The following is a 21,137-nucleotide window of genomic DNA, read 5'->3' as shown; positions in this document are numbered from 1 at the left end:
GCCACCGGGCCCGGCCGATAATCTTTTTACCTAAAAGGCGGGGAACACTGCTGGGGTGAAACTACCAGTCACTGCCTTTGGCCAGGAGATGGGGAGGTTTGGACATACTTGTGGTTTGGCCAATGCTCTTGTATTCGCTTGTGCTAAAACTCAAGTACGGAAGGGTGGGCTGGGCGTGGTGACTCACGCCTGTAATCCTAGCATTTTGGGAGGCCGAGGCAGGTGGATCACCTGAGGTCGGGTGTTTGAGACCTGTCTGACCAACACAGAGAAACCCAGTCTCTACTAACAGTATAAAATTAGCCAGGCATGGTGGTGCAAACCTGTAATCCCAGCTACTCAGGAGGCTGGGGCAGGAGAATCGCTTGAACCCAGGAGGTGGAGGTTGCGGTGAGCCAAGATCACACCATTGCACTCCAGCCTGGGCAACAAGAGCAAAACTCCGTCTCAAAACAAAACAAAAAACTCCACAACCTAGCTGGAACTGCTGGGCCAATTGCTAGCTGACTGTGGTCTGGGGCTACTTTTGTCTTCCTCACTTTATACTCACCTCCTCACCTCTGCATATGCTGTTCCCTCTGCCCAGCACACATTTCCCTCTTTTTCACTGAGCTCTTTCCTTCTCAAGGTTCAGAGCTCTGTTTAAATGCCACCACCTCTGAGAAGCCCTCCTTGATCGCCCAGGCTGTGGGCCTCCACAACCCTATTTCAACCCTGGACACAACTAGTCACGATTAGGATCGTTATTTATTTTATCTTATTATTATTATTACTTTTGAGACAATGTCTTAGGGCTTGAGTGCAATGGTGTGATCTCAGCTCACTGCAACCTCCGCCTCCCATCTTCAAGCAATTCTCCTGCCTCAGCCTCCCAAGTAGCTAGGATTATAAGCACATGCCACACCTGGATAATTTTCAGATAGGGTTTCACCATATTGGCCAGGCTGGTCTCAAACTGCTGTGCCCACCTCAACTGATCTGCCCACCTCAGCCTCCTGAAGTACTGGGATTACAGGCATGAGCCACCGCGCCTGGTCTTCAATTTTATTTATTTATTTATTTTTGAGATGGAGTCTCGCTCTGTCGCCCAGGCTGGAGTGCAATGGCACGATCTCAGCTCACTGCAACCTCTGCCTCCTGGGTTCAAGTGATTCTCCTGCCTCAGCTTCCTGAGTAGCTGGGATTACAAGCACGTGCCATCACACCTGGCTAATTTTTGTGTTTTTAGTAGAGACGGGGTTTTACCATGTTAGCCAGGCTGGTCTCCACCTCCTGACCTCAGGTGATCTGCCTGCCTCGGCCTCCCAAAGTGCTGGGATTACAGGCTTGAGCCAGTGTCCCTGGCCTTTATTATTATTTTTTCATTTTTAGTTTTTAAATGTCATCCCGTCAACACCAGACATTTTTTTTTTTTTTTTTTTTTCAGAGAGGCTCTTTCCCCCAGGCTGGGTGCAGTGCAGTGGTGCTATTGTAGCTCACTGCAGCCTCCAACTCCCGAGCTCAAGTGATCCTCTTGAATGGGAGGATCAGCATGCCACCGCGCCCAGCTAGTATTTTTATTTTCTGTAAAGATGGGGTCTCACTATATTGCCCAGGCTGGTTTCAAACACCCAGCCTCAAGTGATCCTCCCCCCTTTTGCTTCCAAAGTGTTGGGATTACAAGCGTGAGCCACCGTGACAAGCCAGGATGATAACCTTTCATGGGATTTTCCAACTTTGAGTCCCCTGCAACCAGAGGCCTTTCTGTCTCATCCTGCTGTGTGGTACCAGCTGTGGCGCACAGTAGGACCTCAGTACTTATTTGAGAACGTACACCCCTAAAAGCTCTAGAATGTTGGAACAGGAGAAGCCGTTCTGTACTCTGTGGCGCTGTGCCTGGGAGACACCAGAAGTCACCTTGTCGAAGACATAGCTCATTCTAGATTGAAATTCACTTGACCTTGTTACAAGACTTGACTGTAATAACAACAACAACAAAAAAAAAGAAATTCACTTGACCTACAGCCCTAAGTTATGTCAATATGAAGGAGGAAGAGGCTGGCTGGGAAGATCTGACAAGCCTGGCTCTCTATCAGTGGAAGGTTCAATACATGATTATACTGAGCTGCCTCCTCCTCCCCCTCCCCTCCTCTCCACCCCTTTCTCTTCTCTTTCTCCTTCTTCTTCCTTCTTTTGAGATAGAGTTTTGCTCTGTCGCCCAGGCTGGAGTGCAATGGCACGATCTCGGCTTACTGAAACCTCTGCCTCTCAGGTTCAAGTGACTCTCCTGCCTCAGCCTCCCGAGTAGCTGAAGCTACAGGCTCATGCCACCATGCTCAGCTACTTTTTTGGATTTTTAGTAGAGACAGGTTTCACCATCTTGGCCAGGTTTGTCTTGAACTCCCGACCTCGTGATCCATCCGCCTCGGCCTCCCAAAGCGCTGGGATTACAGGCGTGAGCCACCGCACCCGGCCTGAGCCTCTTCTTCTAAAAGCCAAACACCTCTCCAGGTGCAGGAACTTCACCTCTGAACATGGAAGCCACGGAGGTGAGCAAAACTAAACAAGTCCACAAACAGATAAAGCAACTCAATGAAATAAAAAAGAAAGAGCAGCTGGGTGCAGAGGCTCATGCCTGTAATCCCAGCACTTTGGGAGGCTGAGGCAAGTGGATCACCTGAGGTCAAGAGTTCAAAACCAGCCTGGCCCACATGGGTGAAACCCCTCTCTACTAAGAATACAATAGCCAGGCGCAGTGGCACATGTCTGTAATTCCAGCTACTCAGGAGGCTGAGGCAGGAGAATCACTTGAACCCGGGAGGCGGAGGTGGCAGTGAGCCAAGATCACGGTACTGCACTCCAGCCTGGGTGACAGAGCAAGACTGTGAAGAAAGAAAGAAGAAAAGAAAGGGAGGGAGGGAGGGAGGAAGGGAGGGAGGGAGGGAGGGAGGGAGGGAGGGAGGGAGGGAGGGAGGAAGGAAGGAAGGAAGGAAGGAAGGAAGAAGGAAGGAAGGAAGGAAGGAAGGGAGGGAGAGAAGGAAGAGGCTGGGCAAGGTGGCTCACGCCTGTAATCCCAGCACTTTGGAGGCCAAGGCAGGTAGATCACAAGGTCAGGAGTTTGAGACCAGCCTGGACAGCATGAAAGGAGAGAGAGAGAGAGAGAGAGAGGGGAAAGACAAGAAAGGGCTGGAGAAGGAGGTGTCCCTTTTGCCTGGTTGGGGGGTATCTGGGAGAATCTCTCTGAGGAGGGGACATTTAGGGCAAGGCGTGAAGCCAGGGAGGGAGCTGTCCATGGAAAAACCTGGGAAATTCCTGGGGGAACTCGCTGAGGCAGGACTGCCCCAGGCGATTTGTAAGAAAGGGGGCTGGTGCCACCTGGGCTGAGAGCTACCGGAAGGACGGGAGAGGGGGCCAGGGAGATGGAGTGGGAGGTGGGAGGAGCCTTGTGGGACAGCGGGAACCCAGGCGAGGCGTTAGAGCGGGGAGCTGCCTCGCGCGCTGGGCCCTAGGTCCCAGCAGGGTCGCTGAGGGGAAGCCTTTTAGGGAACTGCCCCGAATGCATTTGCTTTTCCCTTCCCACAGTCAGGATCCTGGTAGCCATCCTTAGACCCCTAAGATTGCCATTTTTACTGATGAGGACACGAAGAAGTAGTAAATGCAGAAATCCTCAAGTACAGTGCCTAAGACACGTGGGCGCCCCGAACCTAACGGCTAAATAACATTAATAAATAATATTGCACAGGTGGGGAGCGGGCCAGCAAGCCAGGAGGAGGCACCGGCAGGAGCAAGAGACAGAATTTGAGCCTACTCGCGGTTCCATTTTGGCCAAACTCAACTCCTGGTCTCTCTGAGCCTCAGTTTCCCCACCTGGACTGCACGGTGTGTAATTTCTCCGCCCCATTTCTCTCGCCTCTCCCCAGCGTCACAAGTGAAACGCAGAGACTCAGGACTAGGGATGGAGAAGAGCTGCGGAGAGGCTTCCTCCGGGCTCCGCCGGGTCCACTCCCCTCATAGACCGCGGGCGCGCTCTGGCGGCCAGGCCGCTCCTGGCTGAAGCCGCCGGACCACGTGTGTTGTCGCCGCCGCCATCTTTAATCCGGGCATAGGCCATGTTGGTAAAGGCAATGTTCCAGATTTCCGCCTTTGTCCGCCCCTCCTGGTTCGTCATTATATAAAGTAAAAGTAAGGAATGAGGGCGTGTGAAGTGCCCCCATTTTGAAACGACAAAGAAGTCGCCGACTACCCTGGCTTGGGTCCGAGGCCCAGCCAGCCTTTCCTTTACCAAGATGGCGGCGGTACCCAGGCTCAAGGAGCGGCCGTTGCCAGGAGCTCAGCGCGCAGGCCCCGCAATGACGTCACGGAGGCGCGACTGGGCCGGCGCTGGGGTAAGGAGGTAGGAGCGGCTGCGGCGCGGGCGGAACCTGAGTTCGGGGGGGGGGGCAGAGGCGCGGGGCGGGGGGTGTTCGGCCTGGGACCATCCCCTGGGAAGGCTGGAGGAGGGGTGCTGGGAGGCGGGAGCACTTCCGCGTCCCGGACCTAATTGGGGATGATGCCCATTTCCAGGCCAGACTACTGTAGCCCGGCGCTACAGCTAGTGTTCGAGGCCACCCGATCCCGGACTGCCCCTGGGCAGCTTCCGGTCTTGACAGGGACAGAGTTGGGTGCGGACGCCCCCGGCCTCTTGTAGGGGGCTTAGTGGTGGGGGAGCCCGGAAGGGATAGCCGGGAGGGCTGCTTGGAGGAGGCATTGTTGAGCTTCGTATTCTATTCTTTTACCTTCACGTCCGTGGGGTCTTGATCCCCTCCCAAGCGTGCCCCTCGCCCAGCCTGAGCCACTCCCTGGGTCCCGCCTGGGCTCCCAACTCCTGCCATCCGGAGAGTCCACCTCCTCACCAACCCCAGAGGGCTTGTGTGACCCACAGACTGGGCCTCTCGGCTCTAACGCCCTCCACACCTTCCCATCTCCTTGGAATACAAAATCACCCCTTTTTCTAGCCTATCTCCTGCGTCCCCCGTACAGGCTGGGATCTCCCCCACCCTTCAGGGTTTTCCTTAAATGTCTTCCTCTAGGAAGCCCTTTGACCCAGACTGGACTGGGAGCCCTCTCCGGGCTTCCCCAGCGCCCTGCGTGTCCTTACTGGGACTCTGATGGCATTTGGTGGCTCTTGTCTGGGAGTCCCATGCAGGCAGGGAGCTCATTCTGGCCACCTCTTCCCCAGCATCACACACACGTATTAGATGCCCAGTACATATTTGTTGAATGACGTGTGTGTGGGTGAGCGTTCACCACACAGAGAAGAGTGTCTGCTTTTCAGTTTGAGCCCTCATGGTGTGGCTTAAACAGCAGAAATTTCCAGGCGTGGTTGTTCACGCCTATAATCCCAGCACTTTGGGAGGCTGAGGCGGTGAATCACCTGAGGTCAGGAGTTTGAGACCAGCCTGGCCAACATGATGAAATCCCATCTCTACTAAAAAATACAAAAATTAACCAGGCATAGTGGCACGGGCCTGTAGTCCCAGCTACTCCAGAGGCTGAGGCAGGAGAATCACTTGAACTGGGGAGGTGGAGGTTGCAGTGAGCTGACATCATGCCACTGCACTCTAGCATGGGTGACAGAGCCACACTCCCTCTGAAGATAAAATAAGAATGCTGAAGTCTCATGCCGTGGATGGCACAGTGCTGGCATCCTCAGTTGGTACCCTGATGGAGTGCTGTTAATTTCTGAGCTGCGTGGCCTTCCCCACCTTCAACTGAAAACAGGCTTTGGAGATAAGGCTCCAGGCTCAGCCCTGTATGACCTGGCTGGAGACCCTGGCTTCCCCTCCTTAGAATGGGGACAAACGGGCCAGGCGAGGTGGCTCACACGTGTAATCCCAGCACTTTGGGAGGCTGAGGCGGGCGGATCACAAAGTCAAGAGATCGAGTGCATCCTGGCCATCTTGGTGAAACCCCATCTCTACTAAAAATACAAAAATTAGCTGGGCGTGGTAGTGTGCGCCTGTAGTCCCAGCTACTCAGGAGGCTGAGACAGAATTGCTTGAACCCAGGAGGCGGAGGTTGCAGTGAGCCGAGATCGTGCCACTGCATTCCAGCCTGACGCCTGGCAACAGAATGAGACTCTGTCTCAAAAAGAAAAGAAAAGAAAAGAATGGGGATAAATGACAGTCCCCACATTTAAGGTGTTGGGGGCATTCCATTGATTTGGTCCTTGTAAAGCACTTCACCAGGGGCCGGACACCGGGAGGGTGGTGCCTACCATTTGCATGTGCTTCCTCATTCCCTGGCTTCCTGCATGGGCCTCACACCACGTAGGCCCCAGATGCCCGGGGCCGGCAGCTTTAGGGTTGTTATAACATCTCCCAGTGGCACAGGCCCCAGGCCATCAGGAGCAATTTATGGTGGCTTTGTTGTTCACCCACCTCACACAGACCACCACATGGTCACAGCCGCATAACTTGTAAGAGACCTAATTTGGCCTGGCCCGGTGGCTCATGCCTGTAATCCCAGCACTTTGGGAGGCTGAGGTGGGTGCATCGCTTGAGTTGGGAGTTCGAGACCAGCCTGGCTGACATGGTGAATCCTCATCTCTACTAAAAATACAAAAATTAGCCAGGTGTGGTGGCAGGAGCCTGTAATCCCAGCTACTAGGGAGGCTGAGGCCGGAGAATTGCTTCAACCCAGGAGGTGAAGGTTGCAGTGAGCCGAGATCGCGCCATTGCATTCCAGCCTGGGTGACAAGAATGAAATTCTGTCTCAAAAAAAAAAAAAAAAAAAAAAAGAGCCCCAACCTGGAAACAGGCCAAGCGCCTAGCTGTGGGCACATGGATAAACAAAACGTGGCGTATCCATGCCGTGGGGGAGTATTCACCCATAAAAAGGAAAGAAGGAGACGGGGCGTGGTGGCTCTTTGGGAGGGCGAGGTGGGTGGATCACCTGAGGTCGGAGTCCAAGGCCAGCCTGGGCAACATAAATAACAAAAGACTAGGCATGGTGGCTTGCACCTATAGTCCCAGCTACTTAGGAGGCTCAGGTGAGAGGATCGCATGAGCCCAGGAGGTCAAGGCTTCAGTGGGCTGAGATCTCGTCAGTGCACTCCAGCCTGGGCGGCAGAGGGAGACTCTGTCTCCAAAATAAACCAATCCATGGACTCTCACACTGCATGGACTTCTTTTTCTTTTTTTTTTTTTTTTTTTTTTTGAGACGGAGTTTCGCTCTTGTTACCCAGGCTGGAGTGCAATGGCGCGATCTCGGCTCACCGCAACCTCCGCCTCCTGGGTTCAGGCAATTCTCCTGCCTCATCCTCCTGAGTAGCTGGGATTACAGGCACGTGCCACCATGCCCAGCTAATATTTTGTATCTTTAGTAGAGACGGGGTTTCACCATGTTGACCAGGATGGTCTCGATCTCTTGACCTTGTGATCCACCCGCCTCGGCCTCCCAAAGTGCTGGGATTACAGGCGTGAGCCACCGCGCCCGGCCCACTGCATGGACTTCTGCTTCGACTTCTTTCACTCAGCTTCATGTTGCCGAGGTTCCGCTGCATCGTATCATGTATCAGTGGCTCGCTTTGGATTTTTTTTTTTTTCTTTTTTCTTTTTTTTTTTTTTTTCTTTTAAAAGAAGGTCTTGTTTTGTGGCCCAGGCTGGAGTGCAGTGGCACAGTCAGCTCATTGTACGCCCAGGCGATCCTCCCACTTCAGCTTCCTAAGTAGCTGGAACTACAGGCACAAGCCACTGTGCCTTATGTTTTTATTTTGTAGAGATGTAGTCTTGCTGTGTTGCCCAGACTGGTCTTGAACTCCTAGCCTCGAGCAGTCCTCCTACCTCAGCCTCCCAAAGCAATGGGATTACAAGCATGAGCTGTCGCACCTGGCCTATAATTCTATTGATATGAGATGTCCAGAATAAGCAAACCCACGGAGACAGACAGCAGACTGGTGCTCGCCCGGGGCCGGGGGAGGAGGAATATGGAGTGACTACTGATGGCGATGGGGCTTCTTTTGGGGGGATGCAAGCGTTCTGGAACTAGACAGAGGTGGTATTTGTACAACACTGTGAATATACTTAAAAGACACTTTTCTTTTTTGAGACGGAGTCTCACTCTGTCACCCAGGCTGGAGTGCAGTGGTGTGATCTCGGCTCCTTGCAACCTCCGCCTCCTGGGTTCAAGCAATTCTCCTGCCTCAGCCTCCTGAGTAGCTGGGATTGCAGGCATGTGCCACCATGCCCAGCTAATTTTTGTATTTTTAGTGTAGATGGAGTTTTGCCATGTTGGCCAGGCTGGTCTCAATCTCCTGACCGCAAGTGATCCGCCTGCCCTGGTCTCCAAAAGTGCTGGGATTACAGGCGTGAGCCACTGTGCCTGGCCTGAATTCTACATCTTTACATTGTTTTCCTTTGTTTTTTTTCATTGAGACAGAGTCTCGCTCTGTCACCCAGGCTGGAGTGCAGTGGCATGATCTTGGCTCACTTCAACCTCCACCTCCTGGGTTCAAGCGATTCTCCTGCCCCAGCCGCCTGAGTAGCTGGGACTACAAGCGCACACCACCCCCCGCCTCCAGCTAATTTTTATATTTTTAGTGGAGACGGGGTTTTGCCGTGTTGGACAGGCTGGTCTCGAACTCCTGACCTCAAGTGATCCTCCTGCCTCGGCCTCCCAAAGTGCTGGGATTACCGGTAAGAGCCACCACGCCCGGCCTAAATGGGTTTATTTGGTGTCATGATATGAATTTTGCCTTAATAAACTTTTACAAGAAGAACACTTAAGTCGAGAGCCCTCATTTTAGACAGAGAAGGCCCCGGAGGCCCCGGGAGGGTCCTGGCCGCCCAGGTGTGAGTCTGGGGGTGCTGAGTGCCGTTGTCCCCACCAGCCCCTGCTCCCCGGCCCCCGTCCTCTTCCCGCAGCCTGCTGAGGGATGCCCAAGAAGTTCCAGGGTGAGAACACCAAGTCGGCAGCGGCCCGGGCACGGAGGGCAGAGGCCAAGGCGGCCGCTGATGCGAGGAAGCAGAAGGAGCTCGAGGATGCCTACTGGAGGGACGACGACAAACACGTCATGAGGAAGGAGCAGCGCAAGGTGCGTGCGCGCCGAGCCCCCGTGGCCCCTGTGTCAATGCGGTGAATAGCAAGGGACCCTTGTCAGCTTTTGTCTGAAAGGCCAGGAGGGGCTGGGCATGGTGGCGCATGCCTGTCATTGCAGCACTTTAAAAACAAAAAATAGAGGGCCGGGCGCGATGGCTCACGCCTGTAATCTCAGCACTTTGGGAGGCCGAGGCGGGTGGATCACGAGGTCGAGAGATCGAGACCATCCTGGTCAACATGGTGGAACCCCGTCTCTACTAAAAATACAAAAAATTAGCTGGGCATGGTGGCGCGTGCCTGTAATCCCAGCTACTCAGGAGGCTGAGGCAGGAGAATTGCTTGAATCCAGGAGGCGGAGGTTGCAGTGAGCCGAGATCGTGCCATTGCACTCCAGCCTGGGTAACAAGAGCGAAACTCCGTCTTAAAAAAAAAAAAAAAAAAAAAAGAGCAGCCTGGCCAACATAGTGAAACCTTGTCTCTACTTCAGTACAAAGAGATCATGCCACTGCAGTCCAGCCCTGGCGAGAGTGTGAGACTCAGTCTCAAAATAATAAAATAACTGCGTGGACTATAACTGTGCATATGATCCCAGCTACTCTGGAGGCTGAAGCAGGAGAATCGCTTGAACTGGGAGGTGCAGATGGCAGTGAGTCAAGATCTCCGCGCTGTACTCCAGCATGGGCAGCAGAGCAAGATTACATCTCAAAAAAAAAAAAAAAAAAAAAAAAAAAGGCCAGGTGCAGTGGCTCATGCCTGTAATCCCAGCACTTTGGGAGGCTGGGATGAGACAATCACCTGAGGTCAGGAGTTCCAGCATGGCCAACATGGCGAAACCCTGACTCTAAAATATGAACATTAGCTGGGCGTAGTGGCGGGGGCTCCTGTAATCCCAGCTACTTGGGAGGCCGAGGAAGGAGAATTGCTTGAACTCAGCGGGTGGAGGTTGCAGTGAGCCAAGATTCCACCACTGCACTCCAGCCTGGACGACCGAGCGAGACGCCATCTCAAAAAAAACCCAAAAAATGCCAGGAGGTTCTAGCGATGGCAGAGGGGAAGGAGGCAGAGGAAATGGTGTGTGCAAAGGCCGGGATAGCAAGGCCTTGGCTTGTGTGTGGACAGCGAGGCGGTCACTGCCCTCTGTGGGCTGGCTCCTCCTTTGAGGAATGCCAGGGCTGGGCTAGGTGATCACACTGACCGTGGAGTCACTCTGCTCCTGGGGGCACTGGGCAGCACCTGGACATGTGTTTGGTTGTCGTAACTCGGGGAGAGGGGCTGTTGCTGGCATCTAGCCAGTGGAGGCCAGAGATGCTGACACCCTAGAATGCAGAGAACGCCCCCACAGCAAAGAATGAGCCAGCTCCAGGTGTCAGCCGTGCTGAGGCCAAGAAAACGCTGTGATCAGGGCCCTGTTTCCCACCTGCTGACCCAGGTCCAGAGCTTCTTCCAGGTGTTTATGTATTTTTATTTTTATTTTTTTTGAGATAGAGTCTCACTCTGTCGCCCAGGCTGGAGTGCAGTGGCACACTCTCACCTCACTACAACCTCTGCCACCCGGGGTCAAGTGATTCTCCTGCCTCAGCCTCCCCAATAGCTGGGATTACAGGCATCTGCCACTTCGCCCAGTTAATTTTTGTAGTTTTTAGTAGAGATGGGATTTCACCCACGTTGGCCAGGCTGGTCTCGAACTCTTGACCTCGTTGATCCAACCTACCTCAGCCTCCCAAAGTGCTGGGATTGCTGGCGTGAGCCACCACGCCCTGCCAGGTTTTTATTTTTTAAAAGACATGGCTTAGCATGGTAGCTCACGCCTGTAATCCCAGTACTTTGGGAGGCTGAAGTGAGAGGATTGCTTGAGGCCAGGAGCTCGAGGCCTGGCCAGGCAACATAGCAAGATCCCATCCCCACAAAAAAAAAATGTAAAAACTAGCCATGCAGGGTAGTACGTGCCTGTGGTCCTGGCTACTTGGAAGGCTGAGGCAAGAGCATCACTTGAGTCTGGGAGTTCAGGGCTGCAGTGAGCTATGATCGCGCTACTGCACTCCAGCCTGGGCAACAGAACTAACTGTGACTCAAAATCCGTCCAAAAGCCCAGGGCCACAGGCACACAGTGAATGCTTAATTGGTGTCTGGGGAGTGGTTTAGGGCTGATGCTGACCTGCTTGGCCCAGTAGGTGGCGCCAGTAACTCATCGTAGCCACAGCTCCTGGTTTTCACAGCCTGGGTAGCTGAGACACTGGTCCCCCAACCCCTACCTCCCAGCTTAGGGGCTGCTATCCTGACATCATGCCTAGTTCTTGGCGGAATGTGGACACTTCTACCTGCTTTTCCTGTCACCTTTTTTTGTTTGTTTGTTTGTTTTGTTTGTTTTTTGAGATGGGGGTTTCGCCATGTTAGTCAGGCTGGTCTCGAACTCCCAACCTCAGGTAATCCACCTGCCTTGGCCTCCCAAAGTGCTGGGATTACAGGCGTGAGCCACTGCGTCTGGGTGTTTTGTTATTGTTGTTATTGTTGTTGTTGTTGTTGTTGTTTTAAAGATGGGGTTTCACCATGATGGCCAGGCTGGTCTTGAACTCCTGACCTCAGGTGAGCTACCCACCTTGGCCTCCCAAAGTGCTAGGATTACAGGCGTGAGCCACCGAGCCCGGCTTTTTTTTTTTTTTTTTTTTTTTTTTTTTTCTGAGGCAGACTTTCACTCTGTCACTCAGGCTTGAGTGCAGTGATGTGACCTTGGCTCACTGCAACCTCTGCCTCCCAGGTTTCGTCTGTTTGTGTGTTTGTTTTTTGAGACAGGGTCTTGCCCTGTTGCCCAGGCTGGAGTGCAGTGGCATGATCTGGGCTCACTACAACCTCCGACTATCTGGTTCAAGCAGTTCTCCTGCCTCAGCCTCCTGAGTAGCTGGGATTACAGGCACACACCACCATGCCCAGCTAATTTTTGTATTTTTAGTAGAGATGGGGTTTCACCTTGTTGGCCAGACTGGTCTTGATCTCCTGACCTCGTGATCTGCCTGCCTCGGTCTCCCAAAGTGCTGGGATTACAGGCATGAGCCACCATGCCCAGCCATGCCTCCCAGGTTCAAATGATTCTCCTGCCTCAGCCTCCCAAGTAGCTAGGATTACAGGTGTCCGCCACCACGCCGGGCTGATTTTTGTATTTTCAGTAGAGATGGGGTTTCCCCAAGTTGGCCAAGCTGGTCTCAAACTCCTGGTCTCAAGTGATCCGCCCACCTCAGCCTCCCAAAATGCTGGGATTACAGGTGTGAGCCACCACACCTGACCTTTGTTTTTTGTTTGTTTGTTTTGACACAGTCTCTCTCTCTGTCACCCAGGCTGGAGTACAGTGGCATCATCTTGGTCCACTGCAAACTCTGCCTCCCAGGTTCAAGCGATTCTTGCGCCTCAGCCTCCCAGGTAATTTGGTGGCACCACGCCCAGCTACTTTTTGTGTTTTTAGTAGAGATTGGATTTCACCGCGTTAGCCAGGCTGGTCTCGAACTCCTGACCTTAAGTGATCCGCCCGCCTGGGCTTCCCAAAGTGCTAGAATTACAGGCATAAGCCAGCACCTCTGGCCTGTTTAGAGGTTTGATTAAGGGACAGCAAAGCGTACCTGTCTTAGGAATGTAGGTCAGAGAGAATGTACCTGTGAGCACACCTGTGCCACCTGTATCTGGGAGAAGGTATGGAGCAGATTGTCCAGTCAATAGGGGCCAGGTGGTGAGTCGCTTAGGCTTCACGTAGGGGCCAGACGGGAAACCACTAGACCCTGTCATTGAGCACGAAGGCCACTACTGACAGTTGGTTTGCAAATAGGTGTGGCTGCGTTCTCATCAGACTTTACCAAAGCAGGCAGTTGGCTCTCGTTTGTCCAACCCCTGCTCTCTAGAACATTCTCAGCCCCCATGAGTTTCCCTGGCACCCCTCCCAGGCAGTCCTCCACCAGTGACGCCTCTCCTCACTTCTAACTTCATGCATTGGCCAGGCACAGTGGCTCATACCTGTAATCCCAGCACTTTGGGAGGCCGAGGTGGACAGATCACTTGAGGTTGGGCATTCAAGACCAGTCTGGGCAACATGGTAAAACCCCATCTCTACTAAAATTACAAAAGGTTAGCCGGGTGTGGTGCTGCTCGCCTGTAATCTGAGCTACTTGGGAGGCTGAGGGATGAGAATTGCTTGAACCTGGGAGGTAAAGGTTTCAGTGAGCCGAGATCCCACCACTGCACTCCAGCCTGGGCAACAGAGAGGGAGACTTTGTCTCAGGGGGAAGAAAAAGAAAACAGCTGGGTGAGGTGGCTCGTGCCTGTAATCCCAAGACTTTGGGAGGCCGTGGAGGGCAGATCACAAGGTCACAAGTTCGAGCAAGACCAGCCTGACCAACATGGTGAAACCCCCCGTCTCTACTATACAAAAATTAGCCGGGTGTAGTGGTGCTCACCTGTAATCCCAGCTACTTGGGAGGCTAAGGCAGGAGAATTGCTTGAAACCAGGAGGCGGAGGTTGCAGTGAGCTGAGATCACACCAGTGCACTCCAGCTTCAGCGACAGAGCAAGACTCTGTCTCAAAAAAAAAAAAAAAAAAAAAAAATCCGGAACAAAAGGGCCTCAGGCAGGGCCCTGTCTGAGGCAGAAGGTGTGTGTGCCACACATGGGTCCGGGAGCCTCGGACGTTGCCTCTGACTGAGGGGGAAACTGAGGCTCCTCAGCACAGCAGTGGGAGCCCAGCTTGTGCGCTCCAACAGCCTGGACTTTAAGCCCCTCCTCCACTTTCCTCCTGTGCGGGTGGGGGTGGGGGTGGGGTCAGGCCCTGGCAGTGTCCTTCGGCGTGTCCACCCCCATTCTGGGACATTTCCTTCTGTCAGATTTATCTGGAGACGCAGCGGTAGTGTTGTAGGGGGACACTGCTGGTGTGGGGATCATCCCTGGGGCGCCTGAAGGTGTGAGAGTCAGAGGGCGGAGTCTCAGGCAGTGGTGTCGGAGGGCAGGGCCCTTCGAGAGTGCCAGGCAGCAGGCAGAGCACCACCCTGAGCCCCCAGCAGCACTATATATAAACCACGGGCTGGCTGGGCCCCCTGGGGGAGGTGGAGGACAGGGCAAGGGCAAGTCCTGGAGCCCAGATGTCCCTCATCCTGCAAGCGTCAGGGCCTCCCTGGGCAGCCGATGTGCGGTCAGTTTCGGCCTCAGTGAACCACGGCGGGGAAAGGTGGACGGTACTGCCCACCTGACTCATAACGGCAGAGCCCCTGCCCCAACCTGAAGCCGGTCCAGGCCTCCTACGACTCTTGGAATCCAACATGAACCCCGCCCTGGCCCCCAGAGGCTCCTGACAGCCCAGCCCTCTACCGCCCGGCCTCTTCCCCCCTCCCACTCCCATTCACTCCCACTGCAGCCTCCAAGCTGTTCCTGTTAGAATAAATGGCTCCTGCTTCAGCGCCTTTGCGAAGGACGGTCGGCTCCACCGCTAAGGACACTGTCCCCCAGCTTTTCTCCCCCTTGGTCGGCCCATTTCTGACCCAAGATTGTCACTTCTTCAAGAGCCATCCACACCCGTCCTGTCCAAGGTTTCCCTGTTGGCCCCCCTATCCCTCGCCCAGGACAGCACCGGGACCCATCTTGTTCTTGGGTGTCCCCTGCACTCAGCACAAGGCCTAAATCCTCATTGGCTGAGATGAAAACTCGAACCCCAAGCTGGTAGATGCCGCTGGGGTGGGGTCCTCTGCCTGACCACGCATGTGGCCCCCGCAGGAGGAGAAGGAGAAGCGGCGTCTGGACCAGCTGGAACGTAAGAAGGAGACGCAGCGCCTGTTGGAGGAGGAGGACTCCAAGCTCAAGGGCGGCAAGGCGCCGCGAGTGGCCACGTCCAGCAAGGTCACCCGGGCCCAGATCGAGGACACGCTGCGCCGAGACCATCAGCTCAGGGAGGCCTCGGATGCAGGTGGGGCCGCATCTCGCTCTGGAGCTGCACTTTCGCCCACTGCAGAGGCAGCGGGCCTCGAGTCCATTACCCCCCTCCTGGTCCCCAGAGAAGCTCTAAGCGGTGCACGGTGGGTGGGTCGGTCGCCTCCTGGCAGGCCTGGCTCTGAGCACAGACAACCGCTGAGCTTGTGCCCCCCCCCACCACCACCCGGGGTGCTCTTGTTAGCAGGGCTGCAGGAAAGTAAGGCAGGGAGCTGGGCGCCGGGAGGTTGGGACCTGTCCCAAGAGGGCTTCCCAGCTCAAGGCGGGATTCCATCCCCCTCCTCCAGCACCTTTCCTGCCTCCCTCCGCCCCGAGCTTCTCCCGCCGTCTCGGTCTCATCTCCTTGGAACTGTGCGTCTTTGCTTATCTCTCTCTGTCTCTGTCACCCACCCACCCGCCTAGCCGAGAAAGCCAAGAGCCATCTGGAGGTGCCACTGGAGGAGAACGTGAACCGCCGCGTGCTGGAGGAGGGCAGCGTGGAGGCGCGCACCATCGAGGACGCCATCGCGGTGCTCAGGTAACTGGGCGGGGCCCGGAGCCTCCCAGGGGTGGAGCTGGGCCTCTGGGGCTGGGCCTGGGGCCCCCTAGGGGTGGAGCTGAGCCTCTTGGGGCGGGGCCCGGGGAGCTTCCAGGGGTGGGGCTGGGCCTCTGGGGGCGGGGCTTTGGGCTTCCCAAGGGTGGAGCTGGGCCTCTGGGGGCGTGGCCCGGGGGCTCCCAGGGGTGGGGCTGGGCCTCTGGGGGCGGGGCTTTGGGCTTCCCAAGGGTGGAGCTGGGCCTCTGGGGCCGGGGCCCGGGGGCTCCCAGGGGTGGGGTTGGGCCTCTGGGGGCGGGGCTTTGGGCTTCCCAAGGGTGGAGCTGGGCCTCTGGGGGCGGGGCTTTGGGCTTCCCAAGGGTGGAGCTGGGCCTCTGGGGCGGGGTCTGGGGGGGGTCTCCCAGGGGTGGAGCAGGGCCTCTAGGGGCGGGGCCTGAGGCCTCTAAGGGGCGGGGTGGGGCTACCCGGGAGCCGGCCGGGCTTTTTGGAGCGAGGCTCACCCAGGGCCCCCTGACGCTCATGTCCACCCCCAGCGTGGCGGAGGAGGCGGCCGATCGGCACCCAGAAAGACGCATGCGGGCAGCCTTCACAGCCTTTGAGGAAGCCCAGCTGCCGCGGCTCAAACAAGAAAATCCCAACATGCGGCTTTCGCAGCTGAAACAGCTGCTCAAGAAGGAGTGGCTCCGCTCTCCCGACAACCCCATGAACCAGCGGGCCGTGCCCTTCAATGCCCCCAAGTGAGCCCAGAACTGGGGGAGCCAGTTCACCCACGGGTGGTCCAGGTCACGATTCCGCACGCCCTTCCGCCAGGTCAGCTGCGAGGATCACCGAGCAGTCCGGGGACCCAGGTGCAGGTCCCCAGGGCCATGTTCTATCACCAGCCACCCCTCCTCCTGCCAGAGGGTTCCTGCCCCGAGTGACACCCCATCTCCTCCCATCCCCCAGCGCGTGTGTGTAGAGCCTCAGGGCTGAGTCCCCAATAAAGGTGGCGGCAAGGCTGCGGTGAGGCACTTGAAGCCTAAGTGAATGGGTGGGGAGAGGGGGAAGGGGAACAGCCTTGGGGACCTGCTGTGAACCACACTGGGACCATAGGTGGAAAAGACAAGGGCCCCCAACAGCGCATTCCTCCTGCTGCCAGCTGTGCCTCATCGGCTCCTGCCAGCACCCCTCCTTGGCTGTGCCACTTGTCCAGTGAGAGACCTGCTCCTCTGTCCCCTGCACACGCTCAGAGAGGTGGAGGCTCTGGCCACACTTCAGGGGCAGAGCCAGAGAAGAGCTGGAGCCTGTCGGCCTCCTGAGATTCCAATTCAGAGTGGGCCCCAGGACTTGATTTGGGGGGGGGGGTCCCATGCTGTGTATCAGCTCAGGAAATGCTGGCTGCTCTGCTGTTATTCCTACAGGGGAGGCATCTGGCTGAATCCTGGGCTCAATTCTGGGCAGGCTTCCCAGTGGAGGATTTCTTCCTTAGTGAGGGGTGAGTCAGATCTCATCGCAGAGGGAGGAGGAAGGCACTGGGCCTGGAGAGGCCTGTCGGCTGCAGTGAGCAGGCGGATGGGAGTGGGAGTGAGCAAGCGTCCCGTCAGCGACCGCACGTCTGGGTAGGGTAGGGTGGGATTTGAACCTAGTTCTGACTTCCTAGAGCTTAGCCAGCCCTGAAGAACAGAAGAAGGGCAGCTATATGGGTTGAGCAAATTGCTTGGACCCATGAGGGCAGGCAGAAGAAGGAGGTGCCCCCAGAAGTTGCAGTGGTCAGGACCAGGTGTGGTGGCTCACGCCTGTAATCCCAGCACTTTGGGAGGCCGAGGTGGGCGGATCACCTGAGGTCGGGAGTTTGAGGCTAGCCTGGCCAACATGGTGAAACCCCGTCTCTACTAAAAAACCAAAATTAGCTAAGTGTGGTGACACATGCCTGTAATCCCAGCTACTTGGGAGGCTGAGGCAGGAGAATCACTTGAACCTGGGAGACAGAGGCTACAGGGAGCCAAGATCACAGCACTGCACTCCAGCCTGGGTGGCAGAGCAAGACTCTGCACCCCCCCCCCCCAACAAAAACAAAGGGCTGGTCGGAAGGTAGTGAGTTATCTCAATTGATTGTTCACAGTCAGTTACAGATCGAACTCCCTGTTCTACTCTTTCCCCCTTCTCACTACTGCACTTGACTAGCCTTTAAAAAAAAAAAAAAAAAACGAAAAAAAGGCCAGGCATAGTGGCTCATGCCTGTAATCCAAGCACTTTGGAGGCCAAAGCGGGCAGATCACCTGAGGTCGGCAGTTCAACACCAACCTGACCAACATGGTGAAACCCCATCTTTAAAAAAAGAAAGAGAAAAAAGTTAAAAAAAAAAAAAAAATAGAAGTTGCAGTGGTCAGATCAGATCATCTGCAGCACTTACCCAGTGGGCTCAGGTAGAGGTCAGAGCAGCCACTGGGGCCACTGATCACCCTGCTGTGTGCCTTGGATAGCCCTGCGGGGAATGAAGGTCATCCGTAACAGAGTGGGGAACCGAGGCACTTACCAGGCCACTGCTATGGTTCCTGCCCAGGTGACACCCCACTCGCTATGCCCATGGGGCTGTCCCCTGACTCCCCATCCCCCTCTCAGTCCTTCCAGCCCCCCAAGCCTCCGACACAGCAGGCTTGTTCCCTCCACCAAGATCGCCGTCCTCCCGTATTACAAGTCTCAGGTGCATGCAGGTTCCCACAGAGGTCCTCAGCTCTGTGCGGCCAGGGCTGGGCAGGCTGGAAGGGGCCAGGCTCTGCCCACAGGTGGGAGGTAGAACGCATCATGGAGGACGGGTCTCTCGAGATGCACAGGAGCTCTCCACACAGACGAGGGACAGAAAAGTCAAAGAAATGGCACATGCAAAAGCCTGGGAGTCACACCACTTCCTCAACGGAGGCTAAAAGGTGCACTGGGTACAAGTCGGGCACCGTGGCTTATGCCTAGAATCCCAGGACTTTGGGAGGCCACAGTGGAAGGATCTTTTGAATCCAGGAGTTTGAGACCAGCCTGGGCAAGGCGACCAGACCCTGTCTCTACAGAAAAAGTTTAAAAATTAGCAGGGTGTGGCCGGGCGCGGTGGCTCAAGCCTGTAATCCCAGCACTTTGGGAGGCCGAGGCGGGTGGATCACGAGGTCGAGAGATCGAGACCAACCCGGTCAACATGGTGAAACCCCGTCTCTACTAAAAATACAAAAAATCAGCTGGGCATGGTGGCGCGTGCCTGTAATCCCAGCTACTCAGGAGGCTGAGGCAGGAGAATTGCCTGAACCCAGGAGGCGGAGGTTGCAGTGAGCCGAGATTGCGCCATTGCACTCCAGCCTGGGTAACAAGAGCGAAACTCCGTCTCAAAAAAAAAAAAAAAAATTTAGCAGGGTGTGATGGCATGCACCTGTGGTCCCAGCTTCTTGGGAGGCTGAGGTGGGAGAATCCCTTGAAATTGAGTCGGAGGTTGCAGTGAGGAGGTTACAGTGAGCCATGACAGTGCCGCTGCACTGCAGCCTGGGCGTCGGTGCGAGACCCGGTCTCTGAAAAATAAACTGGGTACAGCTGAAGTTGACATAAAAACTAACCAACGTATGTTGGGCACTGACTTAGTTTGGAGACCCAACCCTGAGACAGTGACCATAGGAAATGTGGGGTATCTGGGAGAGACCTTCAGTGAGGGTTAGGGAAAGGAGAGGAAGGCAGGGCATCCTGCAGGGGACACCAGCGGTCAGAGTCCCCCACGGAGGTGGAGAAAGGCCCTGGCACAACTGAGTGCCAGGCCTTGGTGAAGCAGGTGGCAGCAGCCCCTCATTGAGCCCTGGGGATAGCCCCTGTGAGATATTGATCCTCTTTGTATGTAAGAAAACTAAGGCGGACACGGTGGCTCACGCCTGTAACCCCAGCACTTTGGGAGGTGGAGGTGGGCGGATTACTTGAGGTCGGGAGTTCGATATCAGACTGGACAAACATGGTGAAACCCCATCTCTACTAAAAATACAAAAAAAAGCCACTCCGGAGGCTGAGGCAGGAGAGTCGCTTGAACCAGGGAAGCGGAGGTTGCAGTGAGCCGAGCCCGCACCATTGCACTCCAGCTTGGGCAATGAGAGTGAAACAATGTCTCAAAAAAAAAAAAAAGAAAGAAAGAAAAACTAAGTCACCTGCCTGTGTCACACAGCCGGGAAGCACCTGAAGCTACCAGAAAGGCAGCAAAGGTAGTTTGGGGGCCCAGGATCGGAGCTGAAAGTGTCCCAGCCAGAAAATGGGTGGAATAGACCATATTCCACCACAAATGGAGGCCTGGGTTCCAATCCTGCCTCTGTCCCTTCTGACTCCTTAGACAAGGGTCTGAATGGTGTAAGCCTCGGTGTCTCCTGTAAAATGGGACTAAAAGTCGCGCCCAACCCCAGGCTATCTGGAGAATCAGGGGGACGGTACCTGGGAAGGAGACGTCGTGAAGGGCTTGGCCCCATTACCATCTTAGGGTCTTTGTGGCTGCGCATGAGAGAAGGTCGGAGACCAGTGGTGATCAACACGAGGGAAGAAGCCGACGGGAAAGCCAGCCACGACTGCGCACACAGGGCCTCGGACTCCAGGCAAACCAGTGGGGCTTCATCCCAGGACGCTGGGGAGCCCGGGTGGGTGTGTGAGCAGGGCAGGGAGTGGATCAGGGCTTCGTGCGGCAGGCTCTTCTGGGCGCCTGCAGAGGGGCTGCTGGTGGACCAGAGTGAGGAGGAAACTCAGGGCAGGAGCTGGGAGGATAGTCGTCAGTCCTTGGACACAAAGACAAGGTGATGACATTTGTTCTCTGTTACAGAAAGGCCCTGACTCGCTTCGGCCCCGGCCCCCGCCCCCGCGGAATCCCGGGCCCGCGCGTGCGCACTGGCAGCAGGGAATCCCCGACTCCGCCGCAGTGCGCGGGAGGGGGCGTGAGAGGGGAGTTCCGTGCGCTCCTAGCCCTTCCCGCGTGCGTTGCCAGGACAACCGGGCGGGGCCGCGGGACCGCCGGGCGCTCACTGCGCCTGCGCAGGGGTGCTAGCTTCACGCGCCGGGGCTTTCCCGTAGCGCGCCTGCCGAAGAGGGGAAGCCGCGCTCAGCACGCATGCGTCGACCCCACCCGACCCCGCCCCCCCAACCCTGAGGGTCGGGGAATCCTCACCCGCCGCAGTGCGCATGGGGGCGGGGCGGGGAAACCGGCTCAAACCGGAGTGGGGTTTGCCGAGGAGGTGGCGGGGGAGGAAGCGAGAGCGGGGTCTTCCCGAGGTTCCCACTCCGGCCCCCGCCGTCGCCTTAGCAACCGGGCGCGCGGGCCGCAGTGTGCGGGCGGCGGCGGCGGCCTCGGGGAAGCCGGGTGACTCTGCGCCTGCGCGGGGCTCAGCGCCTGCAGCCGGGGTTCCCCTTCGAGCGCCTGGGGGACTGCGGGGGAGGAGAGGATGGGCGCGGGGGAGCGGGTGCTGGGGAGGAAGAGGCCGTGGGGGAAGGGACGACGCTGGAGAGACGCGGGGGGGAGGGGAGGAGGCGTGGGTGCGGAGAAAGGGGCGGTGGGGGAAAACGCAGTGGGTAGGGAAGACAGGGAGGGGTGCAGGGGGAGGCGAGCCTGGGGCTGCGC

General features: G+C 56.2%; 1 protein-coding gene across 4 annotated transcripts; it reads left to right on the top strand.

Moving 5' to 3' along the window:
- Window positions 1–4,315: 4,315 nt before the first annotated feature.
- Window positions 4,316–16,554, top strand: CCDC124 (coiled-coil domain containing 124). 4 transcript variants are annotated; one of them, XM_074384398.1, is made up of 6 exons: window positions 4,324–4,372; window positions 8,559–8,654; window positions 8,883–9,052; window positions 14,800–14,989; window positions 15,415–15,529; window positions 16,078–16,554. In XM_074384398.1, the coding sequence occupies exons 3-6, from the start codon at window positions 8,894–8,896 to the stop codon at window positions 16,283–16,285; spliced, it is 672 nt and encodes a 223-aa protein (XP_074240499.1). In that variant the 5' UTR covers window positions 4,324–4,372; window positions 8,559–8,654; window positions 8,883–8,893; the 3' UTR covers window positions 16,286–16,554. The 4 variants fall into 4 exon arrangements, with proteins under 4 accessions (XP_074240498.1, XP_074240499.1, XP_010328448.2 ...); XM_074384397.1 differs by lacking the exon at window positions 8,559–8,654 and having other exon boundaries at window positions 4,316–4,372; XM_010330146.3 differs by lacking the exon at window positions 8,559–8,654 and having other exon boundaries at window positions 4,334–4,372; window positions 8,849–9,052.
- The last annotated feature ends 4,583 nt before the right edge of the window (window positions 16,555–21,137 follow it).

This window comes from Saimiri boliviensis, chromosome 14 (assembly GCF_048565385.1).
Source record: "Saimiri boliviensis isolate mSaiBol1 chromosome 14, mSaiBol1.pri, whole genome shotgun sequence".
NCBI lineage: Eukaryota > Metazoa > Chordata > Mammalia > Primates > Cebidae > Saimiri > Saimiri boliviensis.
This window is presented reverse-complemented; position numbering and strand designations above follow the sequence as displayed.

What these genes read in the sequence shown, in the direction of transcription:
- CCDC124 (XM_074384397.1), top strand. Translation starts at nt 8,894, where the DNA reads ATGCCCAAGAAGTTCCAGGGTGAGAACACCAAGTCGGCAGCGGCCCGG. An exon ending in CAGGGAGGCCTCGGATGCAG is followed by an intron (nt 14,990 to 15,414) that starts GTGGGGCCGCAT and finishes CCACCCGCCTAG; the next exon opens with CCGAGAAAGCCAAGAGCCAT. An exon ending in GACGCCATCGCGGTGCTCAG is followed by an intron (nt 15,530 to 16,077) that starts GTAACTGGGCGG and finishes GTCCACCCCCAG; the next exon opens with CGTGGCGGAGGAGGCGGCCG.